A 23,133-nucleotide genomic window follows, 5' to 3' on the forward strand; every position below is an offset into this window, starting at 1 on the left:
AGATATGGCCATTTTTGTGCCTGGCGCGGCGCCAAGTGGGAAAGGGTGGTTTTGAGGCTGAAGGCAGCAGGAAAGACTGCAGCCCCCAGGTCTGTGGGGCTACGCAAGCGGTTCCCAAAGAGCTTTAGAACAAGGCATAGTTTTCCCTGCCGGCTCTTTGGGTGTGATCGCAATCTCCAGCCATATGGCCATTTTTGTGCCTGGCACGGCGCCAAGTGGGAAAGGTGGTTTTGAGGCTGAAGGCAGCAGGAAAGCCTGCAGCCCCCAGGTCTGTGGGACTACGCAAGCGGTTCCCAAAGAGCTTTAGAACAAGGCATAGTTTTCCCTGCTGGCTCTTTGGGCGTGGGACCCATCTCCAGCCATATGGCCATTTTTGTGCCTGGCGCGGCGCCAAGTGGGAAAGGGTGGTTTTGAGGCTGAAGGCAGCAGGAAAGCCTGCAGCCCCCAGGTCTGTGGGGCTACGCAAGCGGTTCCCAAAGAGCTTTAGAACAAGGCATAGTTTTCCCTGCTGGCTCTTTGGGCGTGGGACCCATCTCCAGCCATATGGCCATTTTTGTGCCTGGCGCGGCGCCAAGTGGGAAAGGGTGGTTTGGAGGCTGAAGGCAGCAGGAAAGCCTGCAGCCCCCAGGTCTGTGGGGCTACGCAAGCGGTTCCCAAAGAGCTTTAGAACAAGGCATAGTTTTCCCTGCTGGCTCTTTGGGCGTGGGACCCATCTCCAGACATATGGCCATTTTTGTGCCTGGCGCGGCGCCAAGTGGGAAAGGGTGGTTTTGAGGCTGAAGGCAGCAGGAAAGCCTGCAGCCCCCAGGTCTGTGGGGCTACGCAAGCGGTTCCCAAAGAGCTTTAGAACAAGGCATAGTTTTCCCTGCTGGCTCCTTGGGCATGGGACCCATCTCCAGACATATGGCTATTTTTGTGCCTGGCGTGGCGCCAAGTGGGAAAGGGTGGTTTTGAGGCTGAAGGCAGCAGGAAAGCCTGCAGCCCCCAGGTCTGTGGGGCTACGCAAGCGGTTCCCAAAGAGCTTTAGAACAAGGCATAGTTTTCCCTGCCGGCTCTTTGGGCGTGATCGCAATCTCCAGCCATATGGCCATTTTTGTGCCTGGCGCGGCGCCAAGTGGGAAAGGTGGTTTTGAGGCTGAAGGCAGCAGGAAAGCCTGCAGCCCCCAGGTCTGTGGGACTACGCAAGCGGTTCCCAAAGAGCTCTAGAACAAGGCATAGTTTTCCCTGCTGGCTCTTTGGGCGTGGGACCCATCTCCAGCCATATGGCCATTTTTGTGCCTGGCGCGGCGCCAAGTGGGAAAGGGTGGTTTTGAGGCTGAAGGCAGCAGGAAAGCCTGCAGCCCCCAGGTCTGTGGGGCTACGCAAGCGGTTCCCAAAGAGCTCTAGAACAAGGCATAGTTTTCCCTGCTGGCTCTTTGGGCGTGGGACCCATCTCCAGCCATATGGCCATTTTTGTGCCTGGCGCGGCGCCAAGTGGGAAAGGGTGGTTTTGAGGCTGAAGGCAGCAGGAAAGCCTGCAGCCCCCAGGTCTCTGGGGGGCTTTAGTTTAGTTTAAACTAGTTTAAACTAAACTAGTTTAGTTTAAACTCTGATTGATGCATTTTAAATGAACTTTTAGCTAGACTATTTCCTAGTAGACGGGTTGTTATGCAAGTTACTCTTATATCTGGCGTGAGCTGTGAGTTTTGGAAGGGTATTTGAGTCCTAAATCTATTTGCAATTTTAGAAGTATTTGACTTATAATGGAGACTACTGTCTGAGGGGTTTTTTGCATCATGAATTAAACATATCGGTTCTTGTATAAGAGCCTGAATGCTTTAGTCCATCTTTAGTCAATTCTGTGCACGCAAGTTTCCATTATTTGACACTTTTCATTATCAATGAAAAAAATATATGTATTTTTTCTGGAATAATAAGATTCAGTGATAATAATTATTAAATTAATAATTATCAGATTTAATGAATAGCTTTTTATGTATTTTGTGTGAGTTCATCAGTCAAATGTGATTTTTGACTGTGTGGAATTAGAAGATGGGTGTGCTTCTTACTTCTTTATAAATGCATCTGTTCTCATCTTCCCCAAAATCTCAACATCATGATACCATACCTTTCAGCTTGTACTAAGCACACAATTCAAGATCCGGAGTTAATATTTAACAGTGTATTAAAGAAATTATTATTTAGCTTTCTGAGCCATTTGTTTTTCAGATGTTTGAGATTCACTCCTTGTTGTGTGTATACTGTATTCTTGATATTAGGATTGACATTTAGTAGTAGTAGTAGTATTGTTTATTATTATTCATTTTATTACTTATTTATTTTTAAAGGAGGTTTGCAGGCCATTGCAGAACTGTTGCAAGTGGATTGTGAAATGTATGGACTTACAAGTGATCACTATATTGTTACGTTAAGGAGATATGCTGGAATGGCTCTGACAAACTTGACTTTTGGAGATGTGGCAAACAAGATAAAAATAGAATTTCAAACATATAATAATTTCAGTTCATAGCTGTGTTTGACTTGTAGTTCTCAGAAAGGTGATGAAAATCTCTGGGATAGACTATTGCATTTCTGGGATAGAATATTGCATTTCGGCTCAACACAGAAATTCCCCCAAAACTTTGCCATTCCATCCTGTTCCTAACACAGAGCACAAACTGAATGTTATATCATAAAAGTATAGTATCAGCTTTTGTATTAAATTATGTTACTTCTATTTTGTCACTGAATGTAAAGATTTTATCTATTGATGTTATTTATGTGTAAACAATACACTAGATCTTTCCATAATGTACCAATGATCATGGATAATAGATTTTTCTGAGGATTTTGAACTAAACCTGTTAATTTAGTCAAATTTTGTAAACTTATCACTTATTTACTAATATTATTACTGTCTGACAAATTTTTGCAAATGTCTCCAACCTGGATCCTCTTTCTTAAATGTTTGGAGCTTGTCTGGCTCATAATGGATGCTATTTCAAATGACTGGAAAAAATAGATTCCCTAATTTCTACCAAGGATTTTGCTTATCAAAAAGATACAAAGTTTTAATAATTTCTTGCCCCAGAGTTTTCCAAGACATGGATCTTCAAATAACTTCATTCTGACAAGACTTTTATCTTTCTACTCTAATGGAAGACACTTCAGGAGCGAATGAAAATTACATCCCAGCAAGCAGGAACTTAAGCAAAAAAGCCAGAAGGCCTGCATGGATGAACAAAAGAGCTCCTGACAAAACCCAGATATGAAAAGGAAGTATACAGAAGGTGGAAGCAGAGACATTTAACCCGAGAGGAATACAGAGACACTATCTGAGCTTGCAGAGATGTGGTTAGGAAAGCCAAAGCTCACCTGGTGTTGAATCTAGTGAGGGATGTCAAAGGCAACAAGAAGGGCTTCTATAAGTACATAGGTGACAAAAGGAAGACTAGGGAAAATGTGGGCCTGCTGCTGAAGGAGATGGGGACCTGGTGACACAGATCATCATAGAGAAGCTGATGAAGTATGGGCTGGATGAGCAGACAGTGAGATGGACTCAGAACTGGCTGAACAGCCAGGCCCAGAGGGTAGTGATCTGTGGCATGAAGTCTAGTTGCAGGCCAGTAACTAGCAGTGAACTCCTGCACCAGGCAGGGGGTTGGGACTGTTCAGCCTGGAGAAGAGAAGGCTCAAGGGGGATCAGGGATTTATGTGTATAAATACCTGAAGGGAGGGTGCAAAGAAGACAGAGACAGGCTCTTTTCAGTAGTGCCCAGGGACAGGACAAGAGGCAATGGGCACAAGGTGAAACACAGGAGGTTCTGTCTGAACATCAGGAAACACTTCTTGACTGTGAGGGTGACCAAGCACTGGAACAGGTTGCCCAGAAAGGTTGTGGAGTCTCTCTCCTTGGAGATATTCAAAAGCCATCTGGACATGGTCTTGGACAACTGGCTCTGCTTGAGCAGGGGCGTTGGATCAGATGACCTCTGGAGATCCCTTCCAACCTCAACCATTCTGTGATTCTGCAAAAATAAAACCAGATTTCATGCTACTCACTTTTTGCTCTCAGTTTTAAACAGAGTGAAACAAACCCCTCCTACAAATGAAGTGCTTCACAAAATACTGCCTATTAAAATCATCTGATTAGTAATTGCTGCAAAGCTGCAGTTATTGGGTTTATAGCACAAACTAAAATATTCAGTGATGTACATGCTATCCAGCTAATGAATCATGCATTTCTAACATACTTTTGTTCTTGAATAATTTTTTAATTGTGCTTTGTCACAACCATTGTATACCTTGTATATCACTGTATGCCTTACAGTTTTTTAATTACTAGTGTATTCTTAAAAAGTAACTTGGTCTTCAGAAGTCAGGAATGTTGTTGTATTTGTGTCAGTTTTAAATTGTCGTATTACTTTTCATATCATGTATATTTGAAAGAAAAAGTATGATTGTGAGACTCAATAGACATCACGTAACAACACATTGCCAGCTTACAGGTGAGTGTCCAGTTTCATATCCGGGACATAGTGAAGAAGGCTTCTAAACTATTAGTGTTCCAGATTTGTTCCTAGACTTGTTATCAAAAGTATAAAATTTAGCACGATTTCACCACTTATGTATTTCCCAGAATAAAAAATGGTATTTATGCTTAACATTTTAATAATTGTAGATCAAATATCTGTTATTGGAAACATTTTACTAAGCTTTTTTGAACTTCAGAGATGAATAGCTTAAAATATCAAAGAATTGTGCACAATCAAGCCACCTAATGAGTCATTTAATACTCTATTTATTTTCTTTTTTCTCCTGATTCCTAACAGGCTACATTATGTTCTATGAAGGACTGCATGAAAGCTCTTGTAGCCCAATTGAAGTCTGAAAGTGAAGACTTGCAGCAGGTACTTCCTTTTGAGATGAAATATTTACTTGGCTTGCACATTTCCGTCATCTTGCATCCCTTCAATTTCATTGAGTTACAATGTTGTATGAAAATGTTGTATTTCTGCTCCCCTTTCTTTTCATTCATTTGGCCTCTCCATGAGTTATTTTTATGCTTGAATTTGTATCTTCTTTCATGACACTGGCTGAGTATGAGCCAGTAGTGTGCCCAGGCGCCAAAAAGGCCGATAGCATCCTGGCTTATATCAGAAACAGTGTGGCCAGCAGGACTAGGGAAGCGATTGTCCCCCTGTACTCGGCACTGGTGAGGCCACACCTCGAATACCGTGTTCCGTTTTGGGGCCCTCACTTCAAGAAAGACATTGAGGTGCTGGAGCGTTTTCAGAGAAGGGCAACAAAGCTGGTGAGGGGTCTAAAGAACAAATCTTATGAGGAGCGGCTGAGGGAGCTGGAATTGTTTAGTCTGGAGAAAAGGAGGCTGAGGGGAGACCTTATTGCTCTCTACCTGAAGGGAGGTTGTAGCAAGGTGGGGGTTGGTCTCTTCTCCCAAGTAACAAGTGATAGGACAAGAAGAAATGGCTTCAAGTTGCACCAGGGGAGGTTTAAATATTAGGAAAAATTTCTTTGCTGAAAAGGTTATGAGGCATTGTAACAGGCTGCTCAGGGAGATGTTTGAGTCACCATCCCTGGAGGTATTTAAAAGATATGTAGATGTGGTGCTTAGCGACATGGTTTAGTAGTGGACTTGGCAGTGTTAGGTTAACGGTTGGACTCGATGATCTTAAGGGTCTTTTCCAATCTAAACAATTCTATGATGCTATGATTCTATGATTTTTAGTGCTCTGTTCATAGAACGCTTTCTCTTTTTTTTAATTAGGGTATATCTTTGAAATGTTCCATCCTTCCCAGTCTAATTTTCTTTTTCATACTCATCCTTATGTTATCTTGTCAGCATTAGCTTTGATGCAAAGTTTGTACCTGTATTTGTTCTGTAAATTATGAAGTACAACTTTGTGGTTATAAAAATGCTTAACTCTGGGTCAAATTCTGTTTTCTCACCAAAGTATATATATATATCAGCTATAAAACTCACTTTTATGACCCTGATCTGTTAGTGGAAGTTCAGTTTTCAAGATAAGTTTGAGCAATCTGAAATTCACTGATTTAGTTTACTAGTGATAGTGTTAATAGACTAGAATTACTCTGAGGGTTAATGCAGTATCATGGCATCTGAGACTCCTCCTACACTAGCAGCAAATAAATAATAGACTAATAACAGTAGAGGAACCTCTACTTCAAAGGAGAATCTGTATGACACTTGATAAGGTTGTTCTCTTAGTACATATATACCCACTTTTTACACCAGCACCTCCTAGAGAAACTTTGTTCAAGTGTCAGCAGTGTTTGGTGTTAAACCAGTGTGTCTCTTCCAGTGTCTCATGCTGTGTAAAGAAAAAATATCCTGTAAATAAACAGTCTTTTCTTAAATCTTATAAAGTGCTTAGGGCGATCCTGAAAGTTGAGAGCACTGAACTTTTATTCAGTGGTGTGGAAGTTAAAAATATTAAATATGAAATTATAATACACTTTAATAAATAGATAATGTAAATAAATCAGAACAGATTTTGGAAAGGAAACCCCTGTTTTCCTCTCAGTTTGAGTGAGTCATCAGAAAAAAGATAAAAGAACAATTTTAAGTAAAATAGACTTTCTATCTTAAAGACACTGTTGACAAAAAGAATTTCCCCACTACTTGAGAAGCTAAGTAATTATGGTTGAGAAAATAGTTAAAATTACAATAAAGGATACTTGGTACAGTCTCTGATTTGTTATTAGGACAGATATTAAGTATATTTAGGACTCTTGAAAAGGAAGTCAATTGCGGGGTGCCAGTGTTGTATAATTATTTAGATTCATCAAGATTAAAGAGGACTGTGAGGAAGTCCAGAAGTGTATAAAACTTTTTAAAATAAGCAGCACAGGAAATCATTATTTAAATGGAAAGTACTGTATGTTGGAAGAAGTAAATGCAACTGTTCATACGCATTACTACTTTTCTGAATGGTTGCAGCTTATTTAAAACAAGAGCTTGAAATCACTGTAGTGACAAGCACAAAAGCACCTGCTCAATATGCAGCAAGTGTTTAAAAAGCAAAGAATAATTTGCAAAAGATGGAATATTTTTTTTATTTCTGATCAGCTAATGATCAAAAAAATGCAGAAAAGATTTGAGATAGGTAAAATAAGTGATTTTAAACATTGAAAGATGTTTATATTGAAAGGGTATTATAAGTATTGAAAGACGGACTGGTTTGGCTGTAAGCAAATGGGGACATGAGAGAGGTAAAACAACATAAGGAATGATGTAACACAGGTAAATTGTGCCAGTTACTCATTTTTATCATTGAAATGAAAAACAACAAATTTAAATTAACCATTAAATGTCAAGACCAATAGTTCAGTAATATTTTTAAAAACTTTGCTAGGGAGGGCCGAATCCAGTATCCCAACAGAGGTGAGGCCGTTGCAGCTCCATTGCCTCCAGATCCAACCAGTAGTGAGGATGAAAATGTATTCCCAGTAGGCACACACACAGACACAGTAAATGTATACACCACATATATATGTAGGTACACAGCTGGCCACAAAGATCACAGACGGACATGCAGAGCACTCCCACAAGCACAGCAACAGCCTTATCCTGCTCCCCTCTCTGGTTGAGTGGGATGGAGATCCGGTAATGAGAATATATATATATGCATATGTGCAAGGTGGATCCCTCCAGCAGCTGGGCTCAGACACTCAGTCTGCCCAGTAGCTGACTCCTGGATCCCAGTCTCCCCAGTTGCTGGTGCCTGGACATAGGAGTCCCTGAGACCACAGCCCTACTTCAGTTGCTGGTACAGACCATCTCTCTCTTGTGCACACACACACATGCAGAGCTGTCCAGGACTTTCCAAGTCCCAATAGCTGACCCCCCCCATGCTCTTGCCCCTAGAGACACACAGATGCTCACACAGACAGAGCTGGGCCTTATAGACACACTCACCCCCTTGCTCCTAGGCCACTTCACCTATTTACCAGCTAGTCCAGCTTGATATTTGCTAGTCTCACACGCTCACTTGCACACCTGCACTCGCTTCTGTTACTGTCACCACAGACACATGGGCCCCTATGACCCTCACCCAGGGAGTTAGAAAGGAATTTAATAAGAAGATAGGACAGACACAGGAAAAAGAATAGGTATAAAACATATCAAGTGCAGGGTGTAGCCAGACCAGCATATCGACCAGCAAGCTATTTATATGTGACCAGCCCCTCTTCTCCCAAAATTTCTCTATTTTCCTACACTTGTTTCTCCCCATATCACCTAGATGTCCCCTTTTCCTTTCCTTTGGTTCCTCCCCTAAACATCACATAATAAGTCCTGTGCAGTCCCGAAATGCTCTTCCATCGCATCCCATAATGTGTCCTTTACCCCAGGGCAGTAACTCCTCTCAGTCTGAAAGGTGCTTCGGAGAGTGCTCACCTTGATGGGGTTCACACCTGGATAACGGGGCTGATGGCTCTTCTGGGACAGCCTTGGGAGTGTCCTTTCTTCTGAGTCCTTAATTTGGGTACCCGCCTGCCAATGTGCATCCCTGTGCTCCTCTGGGCTTCTGCAGATGGGTCTGTGATGGGCTGCTGGCTCCTGTGATGGGCCTAGGAGGAGCTGGGGCAGGGTATTATTTGGGTCCCCCACCTACCATTGCCTCTCTGAGCTCCTTTGTGGGTGTGCAGATGAGCTTTTATCACATAACCCAACAAGGTTATACACTTTTGTGACAATGAGAACATCCGTAGATAACAGTATTCTATCAAATATGTTTTTATGAGGGATATACATGCTTATAGCTGCCCATAAATGGATGGAGTTAAATATTTAATAACTGTCCACTGTCTTGACAGTTGCACTTTACTTTGAAGCATCTCAGTCTAGCTGCTGCCAAGACAAGAACCTAGGCTGAATGGCTACCCATCTTTGATGGAAAACTATTCTGATTATAAAAGACACAGTGTATTCAAAGAGCTTGATAACCATTAATAAAGGTAATCATACCATACTGTCGTGGTTTGGGCTGGACTGGCCAATGACAAGATGACAGATGCTCTCCCCTACCTCTTGCTCCAAGGAGAGGAAGGAGCAGATAAAGAGATTTACAAGTTTAGAAGAAACTAAACTACTTGATGAATATTAACGAAATATTAATAATAGAATAAAAAGAAAATAATGACATAGATACAGTATATACAAAACCGTATCAAACTTCCAGGATGACGTCACCGGCAGGCACTGGGGAAGTCCCAGGCTGGACTCAGCAATGGGTGGGAACTGGATTCCACAGCTGGAATCAGGAACACACGAATCGGGATCAAAGGCAGATGAACAGACGGGGTCCTCCTCGGATGTTGGTCATTGAAGAAAGAGGGCTGACTCCTTGATCCCTCAGCTTTTATACTGAGCATGGGGCAGATGGAATGGAATACCCCTGTTGGTCAATTTTGGGTCACCTGTCTTGTTCGCTCCTCCCTGCAGGTGGGACCCCTCTACACTTTTCCTTTTCTGACCCTCCAGTGGGGCAAATAATGAAGTTAGCTGACCTTGGCATTAACTATAAACATTGTTCTTATCACTCTGAGAACAAACAGTTTTCTGCACAATATGTCATTAGTTTCAGAGAGTTAGGAGAGGCCTAGCTAAGAAGTAAAATTACTGAACAGAAAGTTGGTTCTGTTTTACCTCAAACCAGGACACATACCTCTAAGGGACAGGTTAGTATGATTGTCCTATTTTACAAGGGGAAAAGCTGAGGAAAAAAATTATATCAATCTCTCTCCTGAGACTACATAATAAGTCTACAGCAGATATCAGAGTAGAGCACAAATCTGAGGTTTTGGTCCCAATTTTTCAGCCAGTGTGGAAAGCAGGGAATCTACTTTCAGATCTTTATTTTATACACAAAATCCAGTACCTTTGATCAAACTTCATATTGTAATCTTAGGACAGTCTAGCTGGCAATAGAACAAAAAGTGAATTTCAGCAAAAAAGGTAGTTCAGCAGCTGAACATTGACACTGTTAATTAATTCTATAATGTTCCAGAAATCCAGGAGGAAATGCTGATAACCTACTAAAGGAGTAGCTATTTTGAGAGACATTATTTTTCTGTCATGTTTTGCAGGTCACTGCAAGTGTTTTGAGGAACTTGTCCTGGCGAGCAGATGTAAACAGTAAAAAGATTCTACGTGAAGTTGGAAGTGTGAAAGCATTGGCAGAATGTGCTTTAGAAGTTAAGAAGGTATCATATATGATTATGAGATAAATTTTGGAAAGATTGCATTAATTTTGCACAAAATACAAATATTGTTATCCTTTTTTGACATAAGCAGTTAGTCAGATATTTGCGGTGTTTCAGGTACTTTCCTTTGAAGAGAATTGCTTTGAGTTAACTGGGCAGCAGATCACAAGGTAGCCATGACATCTGAGAACTACTAGTGTTTCTGTAATTTTATTTACAAGGGTTGATAGATTTCACTCTTCAGTTTCATGAGCTGTACTGTTCCAATAGCCTTTTTTATAATTGTGCGGTTTTAATAAAACCCTCTTCTGATTTTGTGAATTTGTCATTCTAGAGATGTCTACTTGATATCCCAATGGGATTATATTTCATCCCGGTGTCCCCTGACAGCTAATCTACAAACTTTTTACTGTTATGGCAGCTGACAAGTATTGTGGAGCATACTTCTGAAGCTTTCTGTCAAGCGATAGCAAATACATAGCTGAGGAAAGGAGAGAGAAGCAAACAAAAGTAGTTATGTGTTCACTGTTGCTTGCCTCTAGTTTATCAGCAGAGAAAGCAGAGCCTCAAACACACTTAATTCTCATTTGTCAAATTCTGCAGTGAACTGGAAAGAAGTTAAATTCCATGTTTAATGAATTCTGTTATTTGCAAATCTGGATTAGAATAAGTGAGGTAGTTTGTGTCTCTGAGATGTATTTTTAGACTGTGTGCAGGTTCAGCAGGAATTATTTCTTTAGGCTATTCTTGGTTCACATTTTCAAAGCTATCTTTGCATCCATGAGAGCTAGAAAAACAAGTTTGTCACTACCTCCTTGAAGCTAACTTACATACTTCTGAGGGTTTATCAATGGTTGAAAACTCTCTAATTCTGTCATTTTATTATTCTCCTAGGAATCCACCCTAAAAAGCGTTTTGAGTGCCTTATGGAATTTGTCAGCACACTGTACTGAGAACAAAGGTGATATATGTGCTGTTGATGGTGCTCTTGCATTTCTAGTTGGTACACTGACATACCGGAGCCAAACAAACACTTTAGCCATCATAGAAAGTGGAGGAGGAATATTAAGAAATGTTTCTAGCTTAATTGCTACTAATGAGGACCACAGGTGAATATGCTTTCTGTTTTTCTGAGAATCGGCAGTGGTACCAAAAGTATATTTAATAGTTTCTATGACCAAGTCTTAATAGGAATGTGCATTTTAAGTATAGTAATTAAGCATTAATTTTTTAAATGGATTTGATAAGGCAAGTATTTAATTTAGACAACAGGAACATGCAAAAGGTTTCATACATCTGCTGCTCTTTAAATGATGGGTTGTACTAAAAGCTTTTCCTGGAAAAAGAGAGGAAATTCATAAGTTAATATCAGCCATAGAAAACCACTTGGAATGGTTTATATGGAAAGGATAGTGTGGGAGCACACTTCATATTTGTATAGGATTTGATTAACATTCAGATGAAAACTTGAGGAAAAATTAAGATAAATTTACACTGAAGACTTCATTATTATCCTTACTATGGATTAAATTTGCCTATAGCATAATAGGTTTTTGTTTTGCTTTGTCTCTTATCCTTTTGAAATGCCACTTACTGATTTTTGTTTTCAATCACGCAACACCAGGCAAATTTTGCGAGAGAACAGCTGCTTACAAACCTTGTTACAGCATTTGAAGTCACACAGTTTGACAATAGTCAGTAATGCATGTGGGACCCTGTGGAATCTTTCAGCACGAAATGCAAAAGATCAGGAGGCGCTGTGGGACATGGGAGCAGTGAGCATGCTCAAAAATCTCATTCACTCAAAACACAAAATGATAGCAATGGGCAGTGCTGCAGCTCTAAGAAACCTGGTGGCAAATAGGCCAGCAAAATATAAGGATGCCAACATTATGTCTCCAGGATCAAGTTTACCATCTCTTCACGTTAGAAAACAAAAGGCACTGGAAGCAGAATTAGATGCTCAGCATTTATCAGAGACTTTTGACAACATAGATAATTTAAGCCCAAAAGCATCTCACCATAATAAGCAGAGACATAAGCAAAATATATACAGTGAGTATGTTTTGGATTCCAGGGGACATGATGATGAGATTTGCAGATTAGGGAGTTTTAATACTGGACATATGACTGTACTTTCACCGTATTTAAATGGTACAGTATTGCCTGGCTCCTCTTCCTCTAGTAGAGGAAACATAGAAAACTCTCAATTTGAGAAAGACAGAAGTCTCGATAAGGATGGAGCAGTAGGTTTAAATAGCTATCATCCAGCTACAGAGAATACTGGGAACTCCTCTAAGAGAATAGGAATGCAGATTACTGCTGCATCTCAGATTGCCAAAGTTATGGAAGAAGTAACAAGCATGCGTATTCCGCAAGAAGACAGAAGTTCTTGTTCCACTTCTGAAATGCACTGTTTGACAGAAGACAGAAACATTCCAAGAACAGCTGCTGCCCATACTCACTCAAATACATACTTTCCTAAATCTGAGAATTCAAACAGGATATGTCCTATGCTTTATACAAAAATGGAATACAAGAGAGCTTCAAATGATAGCTTAAATAGTGTTATCAGCAGTGATGGTTATGGTAAAAGAGGCCAAATGATACCTTCCATTGAATCTTACTCGGAAGATGATGAAAGTAAATTTCATAGTTATGGTCAATACCCAGCTAACTTGGCATATAAGATACATAGTGCAAATCATATGGATGACAATGATGAAGAGCTAGACACTCCTATTAATTATAGTCTTAAATATTCGGATGAACGGTTAAATTCTGGAAGGCAAAGTCCCTCTCAGAATGAAAGATGGGCAAGGCCTAAGCATATAATAGATGATGAAATAAAACAAAATGAACAAAGGCAGTTAAGGAGCCAAAATGCAACTTATTCCATGTACACTGAAAGTGGAGATGATAAGCACATGAAATATCAGTCACCTTTTGGACAGCAAGAGTGTGTTTCTTCTTTTAGATCAAGAAGATCCAATGGTTCAGAGCAGAGCAGAGTAGGCTCAGCTCTTGGAATGAATCAGAAAGTAAACCAGTCCTTGTGCCAGGTTGATGATTATGACAATGATAAACCAACCAACTATAGTGAACACTACTCTGAGGAGGAACAACACAGAGAGGAAGAAGACAGACCAACCAATTATAGCATAAAGTACAATGAAGAGGAACATCATGTTGATCAGCCTACTGATTATAGTCTAAAATATTTAACAGAAGTTACTCCCTCTTCTCAGAAGCCATCTTTTACTTTTTCAAACAGTTCATCAGTGCAAAGCACTAAAACTGACCATATTTCCTCAAGCTGTGGGAACATATCAAGCCCTTCAGGTAGTTCAGAGAGACAGAATCAGCTTCACCCAAGTTCTGCACAGAGTAGAAGCAGTCATGCTCAAAAGACTGCCTCATGTAAGACTCCCTCTATTAATCAGGAAACTATACAAACTTACTGTGTGGAAGATACACCAATATGTTTTTCAAGGTGTAGCTCTTTGTCATCTTTGTCATCAGCTGAAGATGAAATAGGACATGATCAATCCACACATGTGACAGATGCTAATAACACATTGCAGATAGCAGAACTAAAGGAAAACAATGGGATTCTGTCTACAGAAAGTGCAGTAAGTGAAGTTGCATCAGCATCTCAGCACATCAGAACAAAATCTAGTATATTTCAGACTCCTAGTTTATCTACTTTTGACTCTTCTAGAAGTAAAGCTGTTGAATTTTCTTCAGGTGCCAAATCTCCCTCAAAGAGTGGTGCACATACTCCTAAAAGTCCACCAGAACATTATGTGCAGGAGACTCCACTCATGTTTAGCAGATGTACTTCTGTAAGTTCTCTGGATAGTTTCGAAAGCCATTCAATTGCTAGTTCAGTTCAAAGTGAGCCTTGCAGTGGAATCGTAAGTGGTATTATAAGTCCCAGTGATCTTCCAGACATCCCTGGACAAACAATGCCTCCAAGCAGAAGTAAAACTCCACCCCCTGCTCAAGGAGCTCAAATAAAGAGGGAAGTAGCTAAAGGCAAAGTACCTAATGCAGAAAAGAGAGAGTCTGTTCCTAGACAGGTAACTATAAATGAAGCTGTTCAAAGAGTTCAGTTACTGCCAGATGCTGATACATTATTACATTTTGCCACAGAAAGTACACCGGATGGATTTTCTTGCTCTTCTAGCCTAAGTGGTCTGAGTCTTGATGAACCGTTTATACAGAAAGTTGTAGAGTTAAGAATAATGCCTCCTGTACATGAAAATGAACATGGAAATGAAGCAGAACCTGAACAGACAGATGATACAAAGGATAACCAAGAGAAGAAATCAGAGAAGCCTACTGAAGCAGAAAAAGACATTATGGATGATTCTGATGATGATGATATTGAAATATTGGAAGAATGTATTATTTCTGCAATGCCAATAAAATCTTCACATAAAACCAAAAAGCCTTCTCAAGCATCTACTTCAAAAATACCTCCTCCTGTAACCATAAAGCCAAGTCAACTGCCAGTTTACAAACTTTTGCCTTCACAAACTGGATTGCAATCCCAAAAGCATGTGAGTTTTACACCTGGAGATGATATGCCACAGGTATATTTTGTTGAGGATACACCAATAAATTTTTCAACAGCTACATCTTTGAGTGACCTCACAATAGAATCACTACCAAATGAGTTGGCCAATGTAGAGAATGTGGGTACAAGGGCTGAGTCGGGGGAGTTTGAAGAGAGAGACACCATTCATACAGAAGGTATAAGTACAGATGACTCTGAGAGAGCAAAAAGCTCAACTAAGACTGCCCCAGGACTGGATGATGACAAAACAGAAGAGGGTGATATCCTGGCCGAATGTATTAACTCAGCTATGCCAAAAGGAAAAAGTCACAAACCTTTCAGAGTGAAGAAGATAATGGATCAAATTCAACAAGCATCTTTATCTGTAAGTAACAAAAATCAGTTAGAAAATTCCATTCCCCAAAATAATGAATATAGAGCACATGTAAGAAAAAACACAGAGCCTAAAAGCTATATTAATAATGAAAGAAGCTATTCAGAGAACAGACACACAAAGAAACAGAATCTTAAAAATAATTCAAGATATTTTAATGACAAACTTCCAAATAATGAAGAGCGTGTAAAAGGAAGCTTTGCATTTGATTCCCCTCATCATTACACGCCTATTGAGGGAACCCCTTATTCTTTTTCACAGAATGATTCCCTAAGTTCTTTAGATTTTGATGATGATGATGATGATGTTGACCTTTCAAGGGAGAAGGCAGAACTGCGAAAAGGAAAAGCAAAGGAAACAGAAACGGAAGACTACACTAATATAGAACAGTCTTCAAATCAGCAACCAAGTAATGGGACACAAGTTTGTCAAAAATACCCAACAGGCAGAAACCAACCTAAAACTTTCTCTCAGTCAACTAAAGATATTCCAGACAGAGGAGCAGCTACAGATGAGAAAATGCAGAATTTTTCTATCGAAAACACACCTGTATGTTTTTCTCACAATTCATCTCTTAGTTCCCTCAGTGTTATTGATCAAGAAAACAACAACAAAGAAAGTGAACCTGCAAAACAAACTGAGGTTCCTGATTCACAGATAGAATCAAATAGACCACAGATTTCTGGTTATGCACCTAAATCATTTCACGTTGAAGATACTCCTGTATGTTTCTCTAGAAACAGCTCTCTGAGTTCTCTTAGTATTGACTCAGAAGAAGATCTGTTGCAGGAATGCATTAGTTTTGCTATGCCTAAAAAGAAAAAATCTTCAAAAGTAAAGAGTGAAGCCGAAAAAAATAATTCCAGAAATATGGATGATATACTGGCAGAAGAGTTAACACTGGATTTGAGAGAGATACAGAGGCTGGATTCAGAACATGGTTTCTCACCTGATTTGGAGAACTTTGATTGGAAAGCTATACAAGAAGGTGCAAATTTTATAGTTAGTAGCTTGCACCAAGCTGCAGATGCTGCATCACTGACTAGACAAGCTTCATCAGACTCTGACTCTATCCTTTCATTAAAATCTGGTATTTCTCTAGGCTCACCATTTCATCTTACCCCAGACCAAGAAGAAAAGCCTTTTACTAGTAATAAAGGTCCAAGAATTCTTAAACCAGGGGAGAAAAGTGCATTGGAGTATAAAAACATAGAATCTGAAAATAAGGGAATCAAAGGAGGAAAAAAAGTATATAAAAGTATAATTACAGGAAAAGCTTGTTCCAATTCAGAAGTTTCAAGCCAGTTAAAGCAACCACAGCAAACAAGTATGACTCCAATTTCATGTGGTAGGAAAATGATTCATATTCTGGGAGTTCAAAATAGTTCCTCAAGTACTAGCCCTGTTTCCAAAAAAGGTCCCCCACTAAAAAATACAAACTCCAAGAGTCCCAGTGAAGGCCAAAGTTCCTTTAGTTCTCCAAGAGGAATCAAGTCATCAGTGAAACCTGAGTCAGCTCCTGTAACTAGGCAACCATCTCAACAGAGTGGATCAAGTAAAGGACCTTCTAGATCAGGATCTAGAGACTCTACTCCTTCTAGACCTCAACAGCAGCCATTAAGCAGGCCTCTGCAATCTCCAGGCCGAAACTCAGTTTCCCCAGGAAGAAATCGTATAAGTCCTCCCAACAAATTGTCTCAGTTGACAAGGACATCATCTCCTAGTACAGCTTCAACTAAATCTTCAGGAAGAATGTTATATACATGTCCTGGTTCCGGTGGGGATAGGGTTAACTTTTCCTGGTATTCCATGCCATGTGAGCCACGCCCACCCTGAGCTGCCGGGGGAGGGGGCAGGAAGTTGCTGCTTAAAAGCGGGCTGGGGCGGCCCGGGTCCGGCCGGCGGCCGGCGAGCGAGCGGCGGTTCCGTAATCGCGTCTGTATATTCTCCTATCCGTGTTGTTGTTGTTGTTGTTGTTGTTGTTGTTGTTGTTGTTGTTGTTGTTGTTGTTGTTGTTGTTGTTGTTTGCCTGTTCCCTTTGCTGTTCTGTTAAACTGCCTTTGTCTCAACCCAAGAGTCTTGCCTTTTCTTACGATTCTTCCTGTATTAGGAAGGCACGAGCGAGCGGCACGTGGTTCTTTGTTGCCGTCTGAGGCTAAACCACGACAGTCCTTTTTGGCGCCCAACGTGGGGCTCGAAGGGTTGAGATAACGACAGAATCCAACTAGAACGTGGAAAAAACGGTTTTGGTTTTTTTTTGTATGCATTTATTTTATTAGGTAAGTAGTCACTGGTCATCATGTTGCTTGGTTTGTTCTCATGGCTGTGTTACATAAATTCCTATATGGCTTATGTACTCCCTGCGATGCTGTTTACCATGTCTGGAAGAGGGATGAGGATTATCATTCTGCTGTCCTGTGCGATATCTGTTTATGATATGATAACATCACTGTTCAGACGGCTATTTTGGGGTGTTTATGTGGTTTTGCTGTCCTGTCCGTACATTGGACACCGTCTCTCAGAATTTGTTAATAATTTCCCCAGCCCTTTTGCCTCCCTTTTCTCCTTCGGGTCAGGTATGACAGCTTTTGAGAATTTTGAGTATCCTTGGGATACTCAAACTAGCGTGTTCCTAGTGCTATGTCTCCTGAATACGTTCCAGGTCTTGTTTAGGGTTAAGCGACTATTTAAGACTACCACCCGGAGATCTGCTCCGAGGCTGGATAGTCAGGGGTGGCATGGCATGTGGGAAAGCATCGAAAGTGGAAGGCTGCTGTGTGGAGTCCTACACGACGGGTTGCAGAAGCCAGTGAGGGACAGGGTGAATCGAGCCAGTTTGCAGAGGTGAAGGCTATTCAGCTGGCTTTGGACATTGCTGAGCGAGAAAAATGGCCAGTACTTTATCTCTACACCGACTCATGGATGGTGGCAAATGCTCTGTGGGGGTGGTTACAGCAGTGGAAGCAGGGCAACTGGCAGTGCAGAGGCAAACCCATCTGGGCTGCTGACCTATGGCAAGATATTGCTGCCCGGATAGAGAATCTGGTTGTGAAAGTACGCCATGTAGATGCCCACGTACCGAAGAATCGGGCCACGGAGGAACATCAGAACAACCAGCAGGTGGATCGGGCCGCTAGGATTGAAGTGGCTCAGGTGGATCTGGACTGGCAACATAAGGGTGAACTATTCATAGCTCGGTGGGCCCATGACTCCTCAGGCCATCAAGGGAGAGATGCGACATATAGATGGGCTCGTGACCGAGGGGTGGATTTGACCATGGACACTATTGCACAGGTCATCCATGAATGTGAGACGTGTGCTGCAATCAAGCAAGCCAAGCGTTTGAAGCCTCTTTGGTATGGAGGGCGATGGCTGAAATACAAATATGGGGAGGCCTGGCAGATTGATTATATCACACTGCCACAAACCCGTCAAGGCAAGCGCTATGTGCTCACAATGGTGGAAGCAACCACTGGATGGCTGGAAACATACCCTGTGCCCCATGCCACTGCCCGGAACACTATCCTGGGCCTTGAAAAGCAAGTCCTGTGGCGACATGGTACCCCAGAGAGAATTGAGTCGGACAATGGGACTCATTTCCGAAACAGCCTCATAGACACCTGGGCCAAAGAGCATGGTATCGAGTGGGTGTATCACATCCCCTATCACGCCCCAGCCTCTGGGAAGATAGAACGATACAATGGACTGTTAAAAACTACACTGAGAGCAATGGGTGGTGGGACTTTCAAACACTGGGATACGCATTTAGCAAAAGCTACCTGACTAGTTAACACCAGGGGATCTAACAATCGGGCTGGCCCTGCCCAATCAAAACTTCCACGTACTGTAGAAGGGGATAAAGTCCCCGTAGTGCACATGAAGAATATGCTAGGGAAGACAGTCTGGGTTAGTCCTGCCTCAGGCAAAGGCAAACCCATCCGTGGGATTGCTTTTGCCCAAGGACCTGGGTGCACTTGGTGGGTGATGCGGAAGGATGGGGAAGTCCGATGTGTACCTCATGGAGATCTGATTTTGGGCGAGAATAGCCAATGAATCAGATTGTGTGCTGTTAATTGCTAAGTAACACTGTCACTGTATGTCCTCATTGCTATAATTGCTATCAGTTGTACTACAAGTAAGGCACAGGGATGATGGGATAAGAACTGATCTCAGCAGCCGGCGCCCAGCAGTTTCCTCAAGATCTACATCTTCAGCCCACGGACTGCGTGCATGAGCCACACCAGGTGCACCAGTCACAAGCTCCGAAAAAATACAGCATGCAACAGACCAGCACCACCCAGCATCTCACCTGCCCTGAGAGACTGTTCTAACAGATGGAGCCCAAAGCCGTGGATTAAAAGAACTCAACGGACACTTTGGAGGGATGACCCATAAACTAAGGGCATTATATGTGTGTATATATATATATAACAGGGGAAAGTGGTGGCAATTCATTGGAACCTGCTGGGCATGGCATAGATGGTATGGAATAAGGGGTGGATAATGTCCTGGTTCTGGTGGGGATAGGGTTAACTTTTCCTGGTATTCCATGCCATGTGAGCCACGCCCACCCTGAGCTGCCAGGGGAGGGGGCAGGAAGTTGCTGCTTAAAAGCGGGCTGGGGCGGCCCGGGTTCGGCCGGCCGGCGGCCGGCGAGCGAGCGGCGGTTCCGTAATCGCGTTTGTATATTCTCCTATCCGTGTTGTTGTTGTTGTTGTTTGCCTGTTCCCTTTGCTGTTCTGTTAAACTGCCTTTGTCTCAACCCAGGAGTCTTGCCTTTTCTTACGATTCTTCCTGTATTAGGAAGGCACGAGCGAGCGGCACGTGGTTCTTTGTTGCCGTCTGAGGCTAAACCACGACAATACAGCACCAGGCAGGCAGATGAGCCAACAAAACCTTACGAAGCAAACTGTCTTACCAAAGAGTAGCAGTGGCATTCCCAGAAGTGAGACTGCTTCAAAAGGATTAAACCAAATTCTCAATAGTGGTGGATCAAACAAAAAGGCTGAACTATCCAGAATGTCATCTACAAAATCTAGCGGAAGTGAATCTGACAGATCTGAAAGACCTGTTCTGGTTCGTCAGTCAACTTTTATTAAAGAAGCTTCGAGTCCAACTCTAAGACAGAAATCAGAAGAGTCTGCTTCATTTGAATCTCTGTGTCCCTACAGGCCAGGCTCTCCCTCTAGGTCCCAGATAGAGACTCCAGTTTTAAGTACATCTCTTCCTGATATGTCTTTATCCACTCATTTAACTGCCCAGCCTAGTGGTTGGCAAAATTTACCCCCTAATCTGAGTCCTTCTGTAGAATATGATGGGAGACCAGCAAAACATCATGACATAGCTCGTTCTCATTCTGAGAGTCCATCTAGATTACCAATAAATAGATCGGGAACATGGAAGCGTGAACATAGTAAGCATTCCTCATCACTTCCTCATGTAAGCACATGGCGAAGAACTGGAAGTTCTTCCTCAATTCTGTCAGCTTCTTCAGAATCTATTGAAAAGGCAAAAAGTGAAGATGAAAAGCAACATGGAAATTCTGTTTCTAGACACAAACAAAGTAAAGAAAGTCAAGCACCAGCAAAATGTACTTGGAGAAAAATAAAAGAAAATTAAATTCCTCAAATAATGAATGATCCTCAGTATTCTTCCTCAGGTGCAACAAATGACTCTGATTCCAAAACTCTAATTTATCAGATGGCACCAGCTGTGTCTAAGACAGAGAATGTGTGGGTGAGGATAGAGGACTGCCCTATTAATAAACCTCGCTCTGGAAGATCCCCAACTGGAAATACTCCCCCTGTTATTGACAGTGTTTCAGAGAAAGGGAGTGTGAATGATAAAGATTCTAAAGAGATCAATGAAAAACAAAATCCAGGGAATGGAAATGTTCCTGTTCATACCATTCGTTTAGAAAATTGTCCAAACTCTTTTTTTCAGATAGGCAGTCCAGACAAGAAAGGAACAGAAGCAAAACTTGTACAGAATAATCTTATTCCTGCACCAGAAAATAATGAAAGTACTGTTAGTGAGCGTACACCATTCATTTCCAGTAGTTCAAGCAAACATAACTCCCCAAGTGGTACTGTTGCAGCAAGAGTGACTCCTTTCAACTATAGTCCAAGTCCCAGGAAGAGCAGCGCAGACAACAGTTCTGCTCGGCCATCACAAATACCAACACCAATAAATAACAGCACAAAGAAATGTGATTCAAAGACTGAAAATACAGACTCCAGTGAAACTCATAGTCCTAAACATTATTCTGGCTCTTACCTGGTGACTTCTGTATAAGTACATCAAAAAATAAATGCAATTGATGTATTATATACAGCAGCTATTTAGAAATTTTGTTTCAAATGAAACTTTAAAAGACCGAGTATTGGCTTTATTGTTTTTATCTTTTGTAAATAGATTTGATTCTTGTTAGAGGGTCCTTGTTCTGGAAGCCATGTTTGATAGTATACTTTGTCTTCACCAGTAATATTTTGGAGGAATGCCTAATTGACAGCTTGGAATAAAATTGCTAATGCAATTATATTTGTACAGTTTGTTTATCATATTTAATTAGCATCCCACACCATGATCCTTTAGACATTGCTTGTCTTGAAATCATGAGCATTACAAATAGAGATGATACAGTCATATTGCTTTATCAATTATTTATGGATTACAGACTGACTAAACGACATCAGGGAAGACTTGGTATTATTTATTTTTAAAAGTAACTAAGTTTTAGTATTTGTGAGTCCTTCTAACACAATAATTAATCATGTGGCTGTGAAATTCACAGTATTATGGTTTCTCCTGAACAAGCTTTCCCAGCCTGCTTTTCTGCACGTATAGAAGTGGTGGTTCATTTTCTGAAGTAATGATTAACATATCTGCGGTCACATAATGTGCGTAGATAGTTATGGTGTAACAATTTACACTTTCTTTGTGCTCCACAAAAAACCAGACAACTGTGTAACTGTAAAACCTTGAAAAAAATTATTTTATCTGAACTAGATTTTATCTTAAAGTAAGTAGATTTTTTTTGCTATGCTGTAACTTGTTATATATTCTGGTACTTGAGGTGAGGTGGCTGTTCTTCTATTAATGAGATATGAGTGATATCTCAACAGAGACTAAAATGAACATTTCAGAATAAATTATTACTATATGTAAATTCTATGTGTTACTTCTGCATTACATAAAACCACAGTATTTTATTTTGAGATGTCACCTTATAATGTGTTGTATAATGCACTTACACTTAAGACCTGATCCAGCAGAAACTTGCATCTCCAATATTCACTCTTCTTTATCACCAACAAATGGATGTTGTAGGATGCTTATAACCACTGCAGGATCAGGCCCTAGGTCTTCTTACTATATTTGTAAATGAGAGAGTTTCACACATCTCAGGAGCATAACAAGGCTAAAAGCTTTAAATCCAGAAGCCAAGCAGTATAATTGTTTTCACGACTGCAAGTCTGAAACAATATCAGATTTTTTTTTTTAATATTTTGTTTTATAAATATTACTTTTAATTGGGGAAAATAATGTAGAATGTGAAATAGTGACTATAAGATGAAACTTTAATTCTATTTGAAATCTTAATGCAGTATTTAATTTTTTTAAAATATGATCAAGGGAAAATATTGCAAAAATCCTATGACAAGAAATTCCTTATCATAGTAGAAAAAGTTTTATATGGAAACCAGGACATTTGCTGCCTCAAGCCTTTTTGATGTCAATATGGTTTATGCTAAAACCTTAAAAAATATAGCCTGAATTTAGATGAGATTTGGTTCAAGGTAGAAATGCTTAGGATAGAACATAACATTTGCCATTTTGTGCATGATTGAATGAACTATGAAATGGTATCTCAGTTTTATTGTATCTTAACTTGACTATTCTAAAGTTAGCATTCTAAATAATTGGTAATCAGGATTCAAAATGCCCTGAT

At 40.8% G+C, this 23,133-nt stretch overlaps 1 protein-coding gene across 1 annotated transcript; it reads left to right on the plus strand.

The window, feature by feature from the left end:
- The first annotated feature begins 2,031 nt into the window (after positions 1 to 2,031).
- LOC128901910 (adenomatous polyposis coli protein-like) lies at positions 2,032 to 21,476 on the plus strand. The gene is made up of 8 exons (XM_054184055.1): positions 2,032 to 2,035; positions 2,328 to 2,465; positions 4,810 to 4,889; positions 10,111 to 10,227; positions 11,122 to 11,336; positions 11,852 to 13,923; positions 13,957 to 16,905; positions 20,842 to 21,476. Exons 1-8 carry the CDS (start codon positions 2,032 to 2,034, stop codon positions 21,474 to 21,476), a joined length of 6,210 nt encoding a protein of 2,069 aa, XP_054040030.1.
- Positions 21,477 to 23,133: the final 1,657 nt, after the last annotated feature.

The sequence above is a fragment of the Rissa tridactyla genome, chromosome W, assembly GCF_028500815.1.
Source record: "Rissa tridactyla isolate bRisTri1 chromosome W, bRisTri1.patW.cur.20221130, whole genome shotgun sequence".
Lineage (NCBI taxonomy): Eukaryota > Metazoa > Chordata > Aves > Charadriiformes > Laridae > Rissa > Rissa tridactyla.

Bases quoted from the DNA above. Each gene is read 5' to 3' on its own strand.
- LOC128901910 (XM_054184055.1), top strand. The intron at 13,924-13,956 runs GTTTATCTACTT...CTAGAAGTAAAG, and splicing joins TAGTATATTTCAGACTCCTA to CTGTTGAATTTTCTTCAGGT. The intron at 16,906-20,841 runs GTACAGCTTCAA...ATTCTTCCTCAG, and splicing joins GACAAGGACATCATCTCCTA to GTGCAACAAATGACTCTGAT.